At 39.8% G+C, this 17,383-nt stretch overlaps 2 protein-coding genes across 2 annotated transcripts; both read left to right on the forward strand.

Moving 5' to 3' along the window:
• The first annotated feature begins 6,235 nt into the window (after positions 1-6,235).
• LOC133576764 (protocadherin beta-16-like) lies at positions 6,236-8,640 on the forward strand. The gene has a single exon (XM_061930103.1). It carries the CDS (start codon positions 6,241-6,243, stop codon positions 8,638-8,640), a length of 2,400 nt encoding a protein of 799 aa, XP_061786087.1. The 5' UTR covers positions 6,236-6,240.
• A 3,363-nt stretch (positions 8,641-12,003) lies between these two features.
• On the forward strand, positions 12,004-14,529 carry LOC133576768 (protocadherin beta-15-like). Its single transcript, XM_061930107.1, has one exon. It carries the CDS (start codon positions 12,089-12,091, stop codon positions 14,468-14,470), a length of 2,382 nt encoding a protein of 793 aa, XP_061786091.1. The 5' UTR covers positions 12,004-12,088; the 3' UTR covers positions 14,471-14,529.
• The last annotated feature ends 2,854 nt before the right edge of the window (positions 14,530-17,383 follow it).

The following is a 17,383-nucleotide window of genomic DNA, read 5'->3' on the forward strand; positions in this document are numbered from 1 at the left end:
TCACGGACCACCGCAATTTGCTGCATGTCCGGTCAGCCAAAAGACTGAATGACAGACAGGCACGATGGTCCCAATTTTTTAGTCACTTCAATTATATTCTTTCTTTCAGACCGGGCTCCCGTAATACCAAGGCTGATGCCCTCTCCCGTCAGTTCTCAGAGGAAACCATTGATGACGCCCCGGAAGAGACTATCCTTCCTCCCTCCAAAATTATTGGCATGGTCACATGGGAAGTGGAGGGCCTGGTCAAGGAAGCCCTGAGAGTAAGTCCGGGACCCAAGGGAGGACCTCCCAACAGACTCTTCGTCCCTCGTGAGTTACGACCTCGAGTTCTGGACTGGGGACATTCCAGTGTTTTCACCTGCCATCCGGGATTTCAGCGTACACTATCCTTCATCCGCCGGCGGTTCTGGTGGCCATCCATGGCCAATGATACCCATGAGTTCATTACTGCTTGTAGCACTTGTGCACGTAATAAATCTTCCCACAGACCGCCGGCAGGACTGTTGCTTCCCCTTCCTGTTCCCAGTCGCCCTTGGTCACACATTTCTCTGGACTTCATCACTGGTTTTCCACCTTCCCAAGGTAACACCACTATTCTCACCATTATTGACCGTTTTTCTAAAGCCGCACACTTCATTCCTCTACCCAAACTTCCATCTTCTTCCGAGACTGCTGACCTTCTCACAACCCACATAGTCAGACAACACGGCATTCCTGTGGACATTGTCTCGGACCGTGGTCCTCAGTTCACCTCCCGGGTGTGGCGGAACTTTTGCAAGGGAATTGGGGCCACGGTCAGTCTTAGCTCTGGTTACCACCCTCAAAGTAACGGTCAAGCAGAAAGAGCCAATCAAAGTGTTGAGACCATGCTACGTTGCATATCTGCCAGACAACCATCCTCGTGGTGCAAGTTTCTGCCATGGGTCGAATTTGCTTACAATTCCTTGAAGAGTTCGGCTACCGGATTGTCACCTTTTGAGTGCTCCTTAGGCTACCAACCACCTATGTTTCCTCAACAGGAGATTGAAGCTGCAGTTCCCTCTTCCCGTACACATATCAAAAGATGCCAGCAAGTTTGGAAAGCCGCCCGGGCTTCTTTAATCAGGTCCTCTGAAAAGATGTGCCGCAGTGCTAATAAACGACGCATCCCGGCTCCCTCGTATTCTCCGGGTCAACAAGTTCTACTACGGGCTAAAGATCTTCATCTTGAGGTACCATCTCGTAAACTCGCACCCAGATTTGTAGGGCCATACACTATAGAGGCCATAATAAACCCCGCTGCTGTTAAACTTTCTTTACCTCCCTCAGTCAAACGACATCCCGTGGTCCATGTTTCCCAGATCAAACCAGTTGCTACTTCCCCACTTTCTTCACCTGATCCCACCCCTCCTCCTCCCTGGATTTTGGACAATGGGGACCCTGTTTGGACCGTTAAAGAGATTCTCGGGGTCCGTCGGCAAGGTAGGGGGTTAGTTTATTTAGTTGACTGGGAGGGTTATGGGCCTGAAGATAGGTCTTGGGTTCCTGCCTCCTACCTTGCTGACCCATCTCTGCTAGAGGACTTCTATCGGACGAATCCAGGAGCTCTTCGGCGCTCGTCGGGGGTCTCGCATAAGGGGGGGGGCACTGTTACGACACACGCACAGTCCGTTTCTCCCTCGTCTGCGGGAGCACTCAGCAGCTCCACTCTGAGCACGTCCAGACACACCCCCACACGCGCTGCGCAGACCGCACCCACACGCGCTGTGCAGACCGCACCCACATGCCGCCGCAGCTGGAGACAATCATCAATCAAGACACCTGGCAGTAATTACGGACGACAGGATAAAGAGCCTCGCCGCTGACTACTCCTCGTCGGAACGTTGCTTTGCTTGCCTCCCTGTCTCAGCTCCCGCTGCCATATTCCCCTGAATCCTGATTGCCCTCCTGATTACCCGACACATTGCCTGGACTTTGGACGCTCTCTCCTGCACTACAACCACGCTTGGACCCCTGGACTTCTTTGCCTTCACCCTCTGGATTTGGATGCCATCATTCAACACACATGACAACACCCCTTACGGTATCTTCATATGTTAATTTCAGCACATAGTTTACATTCAAACACATAGTAGCATACACACCCTACGTAATCATAAATCACTCAATAAATACATTGAGTTTGTACTTCCGCTGTTGTGCCGTCTTCTTCCCCCGTCTAAGACTTAACAGCTATTTGGTGTTGTTTGTAAAGTTTTGTTGTGTTTAAATGGCACTTGTGGTTATCGTGATCGTCAGAGACTTACACAAAGATCCCTTTGTTGTTAACACAAAGATCCCTTTGTTGTTAACACAAAATATCCAGTGACATATTTTAATTGCTGGTTTACAAGTCAGTATCTTTTTTTAAATTGTTCTATTTGGACATTCAATTCTAAAACACTAAATAAAGTATGCAAATAATGTTGATGTTGTGGATGATTTAAATTAATTTGATCGATGCTATCTTCAAGTCTTGTGACCTCTATTTATTAGTATTGCCTACTGACTAACGAATGATATACAAACAATTGTTACCCTGTATTAATTACACAAGGGAGCTCGTTTTGTGATAGAAGCAGTCATAGGGCAAAATTCATTTCAACGATACAGTCTGAGAAAAAATAAATACAAAAATATTGCTGTCTGTTGAAACACAATAGAATTAGATCTTGTTAAAGAACTTGACAGTGAAAAACAACAGGAAATGAATTTGCTTCCCATAGATTGAGAAGACGACAGGCCAACCACTCAGCCATTAGGAGGGCAAGTACATGGCTCTCGCGTTAAAGAAAAAGTTGGAAACATGGTCTTGTAATGTCTTAAGTTCATATGGGGTAAATAGTTGTGTTGTTGCTGAATTTAATTGCTAAGTGTTTTGACAGATGCAGTAAATTCATGTATGTCTTGAAAAAACAACAACAACACTTGTCTCACTAAGGCAGATGAAAACCCACAAATAATCAAGTTATAACTTGATTTTGATGCATGTTAGTTTGTGTTCATGAGCTATCAAACAGGGGTCCCCAAACTTTTTGACTCGTAGGCCGCATTGGGTTAAAAAAATGTGGCCGGGGGCCGGGCTGTATATATATATATATATATATATATATATATATATATATATATATATACATATATATGTCATGTCTGTGTAATCATGTTTTGTTTTAGTCATGTTTTGTTTAGTTTAGTTTTTGGACTCTTTAGTTTCTGGCTTTTCACTCCCTTGTCTTGTTTCCATGATTACCCATTAGTTTCACCTGTTCCACGTTTGGACTCATTGTGCACTCTTGTTTGTCACCATAGCAACCCATTAGTTTTCACCTGTCACGTCACGCACCTGTTTCACGTTTTGAGTCACGCACCTGTTTTCGTTAATCATGTCTGTAGTATTTAAGTTCATTGTTTTCAGTTTGTCTTTCTGGCGACATCCGGATTCATACCCCTGATTCTCTGCTTCACACTTTGTTTACCTCTGCGCACTTCATGCCATGTCCAAGTAAGTTGTTTCTATTCATGCCACAGTCAGCGACTTTTGTTCATGTCTTTAGTTTTTTTGCCCACGTGCAAGTATTTGTTTTCATAGCCAAGTTGTTTTAACTCCGCTGTGAGCGCCTTTTGTTTATACCTTTTTGTATTTTTTTTAGTTAGAATTAAAATGTATTCACCTTCACGCCATGTTTGGTCCAAATCATTTGCACCACGGGAGAACAAACATAGCCATAGTCCTAGTCCTGACAAAATATATATATATATATATATATATATATATATATATATATATATATATACATTGTCTTTTTCATCCGTTTTGACATTTAACATTGTCACGTTATCGATGGGAAAATTCATTTTTAGACAATATGATTTGCCTGAGCGGCTAGGAGACACAGAGAGTAACAGGCGGTAGAAAATGGATTAGAAAGTAAAGATTTAAAACATTTTTAAAAATAAAATAAAATAAAAAAACTTTGGACTTCCCTTGGGCCGGATTTTGGATGCTGGGAGGCCGGATCCGGCACGCGGGCCGTAGTTTGAGGACCACTGCTGTAGAGTGTAACACAGACAATATGTCAGCACTATTGCTTTAGATCAGGGGTGCTCATTACGTCGATCGCGAGCTACCGGTCGATCTCGGAGGGTGTGTCAGTCGATCACAAGCCAGGCATTAAAAAAATAGTCCTAAAAATGAGCGATCATAAATCTTCACTAAGACGTCACTTTTGTCACTTGATTGACATTCACAGCACCCGAGGGTCTTCTGAGATGACGCTGGCTGCTGTCAGCTCATTAAAATTACCGACTGGAAGGCGAGAAACACTTTATTTCAACAGACTCTGGCGCCGTACCTGTCGTCAAAACTCCAAAGACCGACTGCACAGTTGCACAGTTGCGCTAACAAAATAAGAGTCTCAAAAAGCTGGCGTGCACAAGCTATCAAGCTACGGAGTTTGCCGCCAATGTATTTCTTGTCAAGTGTATACAAAGGAGTACGGAAGCTGGACAAATAAGATGCCAAAAACCAACCACTTTCATGTGGTATTGGACAGAAAGGAGGACTTTTTTTCTCCTCCATTCGAAAATGCGGACGTTATCAGCACCACTGTCTGATTCCAATCAATGCAAGTCATCAGAATCAGGTAATACACCAACTTATATTCTTGTCTTCATGAAAGAAAGGAATCCATATGTGTTAAACATGCTTGTATTATCTTTAAACACCTTTAACTTATTAACAATATTAACTATATGTGTTAAACATGCTTGTATTATCTTTAAACACCTTTAACTTGTTAACAATATTAACTATGTGTGTTAAACATGCTTCTATTATCATTAAACACCTTTAACTTATTAACAATATTAACTATATGTGTTAAACATGCTTGTATTATCTTTAAACACCTTTAACTTGTTAACAATATTAACTATGTGTGTTAAACATGCTTCTATTATCATTAAACACCTTTAACTTATTAACAATATTAACTATATGTGTTAAACATGTTTGTATTATCTTTAAACACCTTTAACTTGTCAACAATATTAACTATATGTGTTAAACATGCTTGTATTATCTTTAAACACCTTTAAGTTGTTAACAATATTAACTATGTGTGTTAAACATTCTTGTATTATCATTAAACACCTTTAATTTATTAACAATATTAACTGTGTTAAACATACTTGTATTATCATTAAACACCTTTAACTTGTTAACAATATTAACTATATGTGTTAAACATGCTTGCATTATCTTTGAACACATTTAACTTGTCAACAATATTAACTATATGTATTAAACATACTTGTATTATCATTAAACACCTTTAATTGTTTGGCAATATTAACTATATGTGTTAAACATGCTTGCATTATCATTAAACACCTTTAACTTGTTAACAAAAACATATATTTCATAAATAAGTAAATATAAATGATATATATGAATGAGGTAGATCCCCACGACTTGATCAATTGAAAAGTAGCTCGCCTGCAGAAAAAGTGTGAGCACCCCTGCTTTAGATAAAGTTGGTTATTGTTACAAACTTAGGGAGGAAGACTTCAGGCGACTTATTGTGTGATACATTATGCAGAAACATGCAGTTAGAATTGTTAACGTATGAGTTCAGAAATATGTATTTATTTTATGATCTCTTTGCCGGCTTAGAACACATTCTGACACATTAAGGAGGGACTGGACTCGCGTATCTCTGTCCATGGTGCTGAACTTTTTGTTGCTCCTTTTTTTTTTCCTGCTGATTACGTTTTTTCACCCAACTTCTCTATTGGAAAATACATTTTTGATCGACCAAGACTTTGCAGTAATGATGCAGTTGATTAGATTATTTCAAGTGTATACATGTTGTTTTTGTTTGATGTTATTATATTTAAAATTGCTATAAAAACTGCAAAAATTCACAAATGAACAGTCATACAATATGTATGTACTACTGATGTCAATTTGTGACATGTTATGGATAATATTTTCACAGACAACTAGATGTAATGTCAAAAATTGGACTCTAGGGGTCAGTATGCACTCATGAACGAAATGTTACTTCCCCACCCATTTATAACAACACACGTACCCAATTTTAGTGTTACGTGGATCCGACCAAGACGGGTGTTAACATGACGGCGATGTAAAAAGCGTTGAATATTTAGGGAGATTATAATCATTTTGTTTTAAATTTGGAATTGTTTTACATTACAATGGAGAACAAAAGATGGAAACCACATTGCTACTGCCTCGCCTTTCTTTTCTTTTTCCTCCACACCATCAATGGAGACGTGAGCTACTCTTCCCCAGAGGAGATGAAACGTGGATCTGTAATTGGAAATTTCGCCAAGGATTTGGGACTTGATTTGGGCCAGTTATCTGCTCGTGAAGCACGCATTAATCCTGAGGGAAACAACGTTCAGCACTGCGGCATCAACCTCAACACTGGTGACTTGGTTGTTCAGGAAAGGATTGACAGAGAAGGGCTTTGTGGCAAAAAGGCTTCATGTGTTCTTAAACAAGAACTTGTGCTGGAAAATCCATTAGAGCTGCATCAAATTAATATTCGTGTTGTAGATATTAATGATAATTCACCACAGTTCAAAGAGGATTCACTTAATTTTGAAATCCGAGAATCAGCAGACAAAGGAGAACGTTTTCTTCTCGGGGAAGCACATGATGGAGACATTGGTGAAAATGCTGTTCAAAGCTACACGTTACAGCATAATAATCATTTCAAATTGAATGTAAACACTAAATTAGGTGGACGGAAGTACTGTGAATTGGTCTTAGACAAAGAATTAGATAGAGAAGACAAAAAAGAAATTGTTCTCTCTCTGACTGCATATGATGGCGGCTCTCCTCAGAGATCAGGTACAGTAGTCATACATGTCACTGTGCTGGATGCTAATGATAATGTACCAGTGTTTAGTCAGACAGTCTATGAAGCCAGTCTGCCTGAAAACTCTCCTCTTGATACATTGGTGATCACAGTGAGTGCAAGTGATGCAGATGAAGGATTAAATAGTGAAATTACATATGCATTTGATCATGTTTCTGATGACAATATTAATGTATTTACATTGCATCCCAAAACTGGAGATGTGAGAGTGGCTGGTGTTGTTGATTATGAGAAAATGTCATCATATGAAATGCAAATAAGCGCTAAAGATGGTCTTGGATTAGTGTCTTATTCAACATTAATTGTTGATCTTACTGATGTAAATGACAATACTCCTATTATACAACTGAAGTCACCGTCAATTACAGTGCAAGAGAATGTGTCACCTGGTACAGAGGTGGGCATCATTAATGTTCAGGACAGAGACTCTGAGCAAAACGGACAGGTCCTCTGCTCCCTTCAACACAATGTCCCCTTTAAGTTATTTCCTTCTATTAAAAACTATTATTCTCTGGTGACTACTGGACAACTGGACCGTGAACTAGTGTCTGATTACAACATAACAATCAGTGTCACTGACGAGGGCTCCCCTCCTCTGTCCTCCTCTAAAAGTCTTCACATATCTGTAGCAGACATCAACGACAACCCACCTGTGTTTGAGGAACAGTCCTACAGCGCATATGTGAGTGAAAATAACAAAGCTGGCTCCACTTTATGTTCCGTTAGTGCTCGAGACCCCGACTGGAGACAGAACGGTACTGTCATTTATTCTCTGTTAGCTGGTGAGGTGAACGTTGCCCCGGTGTCCTCCTATGTGTCTGTTAACGGAGACACAGGTGTGATCCACGCTGTCAGGTCATTTGATTATGAACATTTGAGGAGTTTTAAAGTCCACGTCATGGCCAGAGACAACGGTTCTCCTCCGCTGAGCAGCAACGTGAGCGTCAGTGTGTTCTTATCGGATGAGAATGACAACTCTCCTCAGATACTGTACCCCTCCCCAGAGGGTAACTCCTTCATGACCGAGCTGGTCCCCAAAGCTGCACATGGAGGCTCTGTGGTGTCCAAAGTGATAGCGGTGGACGCAGACTCCGGACAGAACGCCTGGCTGTCCTATCATATAGTCAAGTCCACTGATCCGGGACTTTTCACCATTGGTCTCCACAGTGGAGAGATCAGGACCCAGCGGGACATTTCTGAATCTGACAGCATGAAACAGAACCTGATTGTGGCAGTGAAAGATAACGGACAGCCCCCTCTCTCTGCCACCTGCTCCATGTATTTACTTATTTCTGATAACTTGGCTGAGGTCCCAGAACTGAAGGACATTTCTTATAACGAGAAGAATTCCAAACTGACGTCTTATTTGATCATCGCGCTGGTGTCTGTGTCCACCTTCTTTCTGACCTTCATCATCATCGTCCTGGGTGTGAGGTTTTGTCGCAGGAGAAAGCCCAGACTGTTGTTTGATGGAGCAGTTGCCATCCCCAGCGCGTATCTGCCTCCTAATTACGCAGATGTTGACGGCACAGGAACTTTACGCAGCACCTACAACTATGACGCCTACTTGACAACAGGTTCTAGAACCAGCGACTTTAAGTTTGTGTCTTCTTACAATGACAACACGCTGCCTGCTGACCAGACTCTGAGGAAAAGTCCTTCTGACTTTGATGAGATGTTTGGAGATACTAAAGACTCCCCTGAGGTATGAGCAATAACCTTCATAACTCATTTCATTGCTTCTAAAAACATGCATCATACATACTGCTTGTGGTTATTGTCAAGACTTTTTGTTAAAGTGTTTTACTCCAGTTTCTCTATCAGTATTTATTTTGTTGTGATTAGCAAACAATGATTCCCAATGGATTTTATTTTATTTTATCTTATTGCTTTTTTGATCTATTCTAGGGCCATGTCCATACGAACAATGGCATGTACATTATTCTTAAAATCAGCCTGCATGTACACAGAGCTTTGGCAACATTATGAATATTTGTTTGTGTGGTTAAAGCGCGCACAAGCGCCTGTGTTGCTGAAACACAAAACTCATGGAATTATAACGTGTTTAATCAGCAACATGGTGATTGATTTCATGTGCACAAATGGAACCAACATATGTGAGTTAACTTCATGATCCGTCGTTAAATAAAGCTTAATAGCATGAGATAATGTTGCGCCTTTCTTATGACACAAAGCGTAAATTCTTGCTTGTCAAAGTTGTCACATCAGGTGGAGGTCCGACAGCAACTAAAACAGCCAAGTGTCATTATCGCTGGCGGGAGTGTCGCGAAACCCATTTTGACGCGTCTTTTATCAATGTGGGGTGAAAATAGCAGCATATTTACGTTCAAACATACAGTAAGTCCTCTTATATTGTGTTTAAAGCCAGCAAGGCAGCGTTTTTGAGCTTTGGAAATGACAGTGCACAACCGTGAAGTCATCAGAGGAGTACAAGTCTACGTTTGTCCCGTGAACACGCTTACGCTGAGAATTTTGGAACTCTACACACGAGCCAGCATTTGCAAAAGTTGGTGTTTGTAAGGACAATAGTATGCATTTGTGTGCGGACAAGAGGCCTAAACGCAACAATAAGTATGTGTTTATTAAAGGGGAACATTATCACAATTTCAGAAGGGTTAAAACCATTAAAAATCAGTTCCCAGTGGCTTATTTTATTTTTCGAAGTTTTTTTCAACATTTTACCCATCACGCAATATCCCTAAAAAAAGCTTCAAAGTGCCTGATTTTAACCATCGTTATATACACTTGTCCATTTTCCTGTGACGTCACATAGTGATGCCAATACAAACAAACATAGAACATAGAAACATAGAATTTTAAACAGGCTGGGAGGATGAATGGTGGTCCGGGATTGGCTGGCTGATTAACAGGTGAAACGAGGAGCAGCTGGGAACAGGAACCGGTTGATTGGCAGCAGAGGCAGTGAATGAGTGTGACCTGTACAAATAAATAGAAGAAGAAACACAAAACAAACAAACCACCACTACGTGGAACGTAACAGTCACATAGTGATGCCAATACAAACAAACATAGAACAGCAAGGTATAGCGACATTAGCTCGGATTCAGAATCGGATTTCAGCGGCTTAAGCGATTCAACAGATTACGCATGTATTGAAACGGATGGTTGTAGTGTGGAGGCAGGTAGCGAAAACGAAATTGAAGAAGAAACTGAAGCTATTGAGCCATATCGGTTATAACCGTATGCAAGCGAAACCGACGAAAACGACACGACAGCCAGCAACACGGGAGAAAGCGAGGACAAATTTGGCGATCGCCTTCTAACCAACGATTGGTATGTGTTTGTTTGGCATTAAAGGAAACTAACAACTATGAACTAGGTTTACAGCATATCAAATACATTTGGCAACAACATGCACTTTGAGAGTGCAGACAGCCCAGTTTTCATCAATTAATATATTCTGTAGACATACCCTCATCCGCTCTCTTTTCCTGAAAGCTGATCTGTCCAGTCCAGTTGGAAATGCATCTGCTTTGAGTGTCGCAGGATATCCACACATTCTTGCCATCTCTGTCGTAGCATAGCTTTCGTCGGTAAAGTGTGCGGAACAAACGTCCAATTTCTTGCCACTTTCGCATCTTTGGGCCACTGGTGCAACTTGAATCCGTCCCTGTTCATGTTGTTACACCCTCCGACAACACACCGACGAGGCATGATGTCTCCAAGGTACGGAAAACTTTCAAAAAAACGGAAAATAACAGAGCTAATTTGACTCGGTGTTTGTAATGTGTTTGAGAAAATGGCGGATTGCTTCCCGATGTGACGTCACGTTGTGACGTCATCGCCCTGAGAGCGAATAATAGAAAGGCGTTTAATTCGCCAAAATTCACCCATTTAGAGTTCGGAAATCGGTTAAAAAAATATATGGTCTTTTTTCTGCAACATCAAGGTATATATTGACGCTTACATAGGTCTGGTGATAATGTTCCCCTTTAAAGTTGCCCCGGACTTTTTCACTTCCGATATGATAGGGATGCTGATCCGATTGGATATCAGCAGGAATCATACATACGTTCTATTATTTTGTAGCGTGGAATGATAGACAAGGTTTGATAAAGTGAAATTAGTCAGTAAACAATGTTAAGTATGTAAAACACTAGCCTAATGATTATTGACAGACATTAATGGACTTAGCCTGTCTTTAGGTTGAAGTGGAGTGGTAATTGTTTGTGGTCACATATGATCCCAAAAAATGAATCATGCTAATTAAGTTCATGACAAATGAAGTTCAATCATGCGGACACGTTTGTTACTGGATGCTTTTTCAATACACTTCCGCATTGGATACTTTGTAAATGTAAGTAATATGAAGCTTGATACTTTTTCATATTGACAAATATGATGTTTTACACTGCCAATATTGTGCAGTGATTATTACATATGTCAAAATTGTGTCCTATTGTGTGCTTAGCTGTTGTGTAGCTGCTAGCTCCTACTGCATATAGCCTACCATGTTTACATTTCGAAGACTGTTTCTATTGCATTACTCGTTTCCTTTTTGGAATGGTCAGTATTTGTCTTTGTAAAGACATCAACTAAATCCAGGTTAATGCCAAAATGTACTTTGTGATAATTGGAAAGGTTTTATTGTGTATACAATAGCTTCTAAAGCACAGTTCATGTTTGTGTTCCTTGTTATGACCAATGATACACATTTATAAATATTAAGTGTATGTATGTGACATCTGACTCGTACATTTAATTATGCTCTGATGTTGATTACATGACAAGTTAGACAGCATTTGTGCTACATATTGATTAGTGACTACATGGATTTATTTACGTATGCAGTTCAAGTTGTAACCTTACTGAATTGGACAATATTGGAAATACATTTAAATCTACATATTTTATTTTAGTTGGCTTGCAACTACGGAATACTAATTTGTTAACACACGTATGTTGTTATTTTAGTGTGCTATTTAAAATGGACTGAAGAGGGCGGTATATAACTGTATTAAAAGATTTGTTTCACTCGGCTTTGTGTTGGAAGGGCGTTTTAGCAAAAGCAGTCTGATTCTAAAGAGAACCACACCACATTTCTGTACAAGAAGAATTATATATTTTCACTGGAAGCTGGATCATGTTTTGAAATAATCTTAACCCATATTTTAACGATGGATTCAAGGCACACACTGTTTCAGATGCGCATCTTGTTCGTCCTTTTTTTGTTGCATTCTGCATATGGAGACGTGAGCTTTTCCTTTCCCGAGGAGATGAAACGAGGATCTATTATTGGGAATTTAGCCAAGGATCTCGGACTGGAGACGAGTGCATTGTCTGCAAGAAAAGCCCGCATTGACGCCGAGGAGAGCAACAAACGTTATTGTGATCTAAACATGAAAAGCGGAGAGCTGATTGTCGCCGACAGGATTGACCGAGAGGATCTTTGTGGAGACAAGCCTTCGTGTGTCCTAAAACATGAGGTCGTGCTGCAGAATCCTCTGGAGCTTCATCGAATTAATTTACACATTCAAGATGTTAATGACAACTCTCCAATGTTTAATGATGACTTGATTAATTTAGAGATACGTGAGTCAGCCGACAAAGGAGCTCGTTTTGTGATAGAAGAGGGGCACGATGCAGATATAGGACAAAATTCAGTTCAACAATACAGCCTAAAAAAGAATGATAATTTTGTTCTTGCTGTCAGCGTAAACACAATAGAATTAGTTCTTGATAAAGAACTTGACCGTGAAAAACAAAATGAGATGAATTTGCTTCTCACAGCTTTAGATGGCGGCTCTCCTCAGAGATCAGGTACAGTAGTCATACACGTCACTGTGCTGGATGCTAATGATAATGTACCAGTGTTCAGCCAAGCTGTTTATAAAGCCAGTCTGCCTGAAAACTCTCCTCCTGATACAATAGTGATTAATGTTAGTGCTACTGATGCTGATGAAGGAGTGAATGGAGAAGTGGATTATGATTTTGGACATGTTACAGACGATGTGAAGAAAATATTCAGTATTGATCATAAAAAGGGGGCAATAGGAGTCATCGGAGATGTTGATTATGAATTTAGAAAATCTTACGAAATACGTGTGAAAGCCAAAGATGGATTAGGACTGTCGTCGTATGCAAAAGTTATCATTTCAATCAACGATGTAAATGACAACAGTCCTGTAATAAATTTAGAATCACTGTCTAATCCAATACCGGAGAATGTGTCACCTGGTACAGAGGTGGGCATCATTAATGTTCAGGACAGAGACTCTGAGAAGAACGGACAAGTCCGCTGCTACATTCAACAAAATGTTCCCTTTAAGTTAGTTCCGTCTATTAAAAACTATTATTCTCTGGTGACTACTGGACAATTAGACCGTGAACTAGTGTCTGATTACAACATTACAATCAGTGCCACTGACGAGGGCTCTCCTCCTCTGTCCTCCTCTAAAAGCATTCACTTATCCGTAGCGGACATTAACGACAACTCACCTGTGTTTGAGGAACAGTCCTACAGCGCATATGTGAGTGAAAATAACAAAGCTAGCTCCACTTTATGTTCCGTTAGTGCTCGAGACCCCGACTGGAGACAGAACGGTACCGTGATATATTCTCTGATAGCTGCTGAGGTGAACGGTGCCCCGGTGTCCTCCTATGTGTCTGTTAACGGAGACACAGGTGTGATCCACGCTGTCAGGTCGTTTGATTACGAACACTTGAGGAGTTTTAAAGTCCACGTCATGGCCAGAGACAACGGTTCTCCTCCACTGAGCAGCAACGTGAGCGTCAGTGTCTTCATATCGGATGTGAATGACAACTCTCCTCAGATACTGTACCCCTCCCCAGAGGGTAACTCCTTCATGACCGAGCTGGTCCCCAAAGCTGCACAAGGAGGCTCTGTGGTGTCCAAAGTGATAGCGGTGGATGCAGACTCCGGACAGAACGCCTGGCTGTCCTATCATATAGTCAAGTCCACTGATCCGGGACTTTTCACCATTGGTCTCCACAGTGGAGAGATCAGGACCCAGCGGGACATTTCTGAATCTGACAGCATGAAACAGAACCTGATTGTGGCAGTGAAAGATAACGGACAGCCCCCTCTCTCTGCCACCTGCTCCATGTATTTACTTATTTCTGACAACTTGGCTGAGGTGCCAGAACTGAAGGACATTTCTTATGACGAGAAGAATTCCAAACTGACGTCTTATCTGATCATCGCGCTGGTGTCTGTGTCCACCTTCTTTCTGACCTTCATTATCATCGTCCTGGGTGTGAGGTTTTGTCGCAGGAGAAAGCCCAGACTGTTGTTTGATGGAGCAGTTGCCATCCCCAGCGCTTATCTTCCTCCTAATTACGCAGATGTTGACGGAACAGGAACTTTACGCAGCACCTACAACTATGACGCCTACTTGACAACAGGTTCTAGAACCAGTGACTTTAAGTTTGTGTCTTCTTACAATGACAACACGCTGCCTGCTGACCAGACTCTGAGGAAAAGTCCTTCTGACTTTGATGAGATGTTTGGAGATACTCAAGGCTCCCCTGAGGTATGAGCATTACCCTTTTTCCACTGATATATTTGTCTTAAAAAACCTGCACTTTTACATACTGCTGCAGTTTTTTGTCGAGACTTTTTGATTAGGTGTTTTTCTTTGTTGCTCTATCCGTATTTAATGTGCGTGACTTGCAAATAATAGTTTAGATATGTTTCTGTTTTTTCTTATATATTATTTGATATGGGTTAGGGTTATGGTTTAATTTATTTCGAACATGTAAACCGATACAATAAGATTCATAATTTAATAATTTATATATTTTCATTTCTCTCTACATGTTCAAAAAGAGTAGGAAGAAGCAAAGCTTGCTTAATCCTCCCCCTTTTCTAATTTACAGCAAATACTAATGCATTTGTTCGCTTCCTGTTCTGATATTGTAATTGTAACATGTACACCAATGAATACAACAGTTTCCTCAACAGTTAAGCCAGTCATGATTTTTCTTTCTTTAGTTTATTTCGAACATGAACACACTTACATCATAATACATCACACAATTTCATATCATTTCATTTTACATCATGCCCGAAAAGGAGTAGGAAGAAGCAAAGCTTATTTAATCCTACCCCTTTCCCACTTCAAAGCGTTTACAAATATATTTAATCATTTACTGACCTTTTTATATAATAAGATAACATCTATGAATTAGTATACAACAGTTTTGTAATATGTAATTAATTAATTAATTCAGTCATTATTAACATACTGAGATGAAGAATATCTTATTTTCAATAAGGTTGAAAGTATTTCTCATAATTATTCTTCTTTGTACTCTGTAAGCACTATTATTTTGAACAACATCATATCACTACAATTTTTAACTTCTTTACTTAATCCATTCCATAATTTAATTCCACATACTGATATGCTAAAAGTTCTAAGTGTTGTACGTGCATATCGTGCATCCTCTTTAGTTGAGAAGAATTGTTGTACATTCTTTGGTAGCAGGTTATAGTTTGCTTTGTACATCATTTTAGCTGTTTGCTATTTTACCAAATCACCGAACTTTAATATTTTTGACTTAATAAATAAAGTGTTTGTGTGTTCTCTATATCCAACATTATGTATTATTCTAACTGATCTTTTTTGTAACACGGTTAGCGATTTGTAGTTATTTCCCCATATTTCTGCACAATAACTCAGATATGGTAACACTAGCGAGCAGTAGAGAATATGTAGTGATTTTTGGCCCAGGACATATTTTGCTTTATTCATTATTGAAATGTTTTTTGCCACCTTATGTTGTATGTTTTGTATATGAGATTTCCAGTTCATTTGATCATCTATTAATACTCCCAAAAATCTGGTTTCTTTTAACCTTTCTATGTCTACTCCGTCTATTTGTATTTGTGTATGATGCTCTTTTCTACTATTACCAAATAGCATTATTTTAATTTTACTGAGATTCAAAGATAGTCTGTTTTTGTCAAACCATCTTTTTAATTTGTTCATTTCTTCTGTTATTATTTGTATTATCTTCTGTGTGCTCTCTCCTGAACAGAAAGCAGTTGTGTCGTCCGCAAATAAAACCAACTTTAAGTCCTTTGTAACCTTACAAATGTCATTTATATAAAGATTGAACAATCTTGGTCCCAGTATTGATCGCTGGGGTACACCACAGGATATATCTAGCCGTGTTGACATATTTTCACCCATCTTCACATATTGTTTCCTGTTGGTTAAATAACTTCTTACCCAATTCAATACCAAACCTCTGATGCCATATCGTTCTAATTTTCGTATTAAAATATCATGATTAAATGTGTCAAATGCTTTTGTTAAGTCCATGAATACTGCGGCCGCACATTCTTTATCATCTATTGCATTGGTAATTTCCTCTGTTATTTTGGTTAATGCTATTGATGTTGAGATATTTGCTCGGAATCCATATTGGTTCTCCACAAGCGTCCCACTTTTGTTAATAAATAAATCTAATCGACTATTGAATAATTTTTCCATGATTTTGGAGAATGATTCACATAATGAGATTAACAATTTATCATGTTCAACAAAGTTCAAGATGGTTATCAAGATTTGTATTCCCTGTACTTTGTAAACACTTGCAGTTTGAACAGCCTCTCAAATTAGATCACTTTGTTTGACTTCTTTGCATAATCCATTCCATAATTTGAGTATTTAGTAACTTGTAAGTAACTTCATATTCATTTAGTATCTATTTTCTTATGGTTCTTGGACTACAACCGCAGTTGATGTGTTTGTGTAAAAGTAAAACATAAAAAAACCATCTACAATTTATTGCAACATGTTGTTTTTTAGTTGTAAGTGGAATTATTGTACTGTAGGGTTAAATATGAACATTTCTATACTGACACAAATGACAGCGCGTAATTTAAATGCTATGTTTCATAGTTTGTAAGTCAATTTTGAAAATATGTGCTGACCTGTTTGATGTCCTGTCACATTTTACAGTCAGTACGTTTTCATGCACTGTAGTCCATACTTGCCAACCCTCACGGATTTTCCGGGAGACTCCAGAAATTCAGCGCCTCTCCCGAAAACCTCCCGGGACAAATTTTCTCCCGAAAATCTCCCGAAATTCAGGCGGAGCTGGAGGCCACGCCCCCTCCAGCTCCATGCGGACCTGCGTGACGTGTCAACAGCCTGTTTTCACGTACGCTTTCCCACAATATACACAGCATGCCTGCCCAATCACATTATAACTGTAGAATGATCGAGGGCGAGTTCTTGGTTTCTTATGTGGGTTTATTGTTAGGCAGTTTCATTTATGTCCTCCCAGCGCGGCAAAAACACACAACAGCAGTCACGTTTTCGTCTACCGTAAAGCAGTTCGTCTGCCGTAAACAGCAATGTTATGACACTCTTAAACAGGACAATACTGCCATCTACTGTACATGCATATTTGCCAATAATATCTATGGCTTTTAGAGA

This window comes from Nerophis lumbriciformis, linkage group LG36 (assembly GCF_033978685.3).
Source record: "Nerophis lumbriciformis linkage group LG36, RoL_Nlum_v2.1, whole genome shotgun sequence".
NCBI classification, from domain to species: Eukaryota; Metazoa; Chordata; class Actinopteri; order Syngnathiformes; family Syngnathidae; genus Nerophis; species Nerophis lumbriciformis.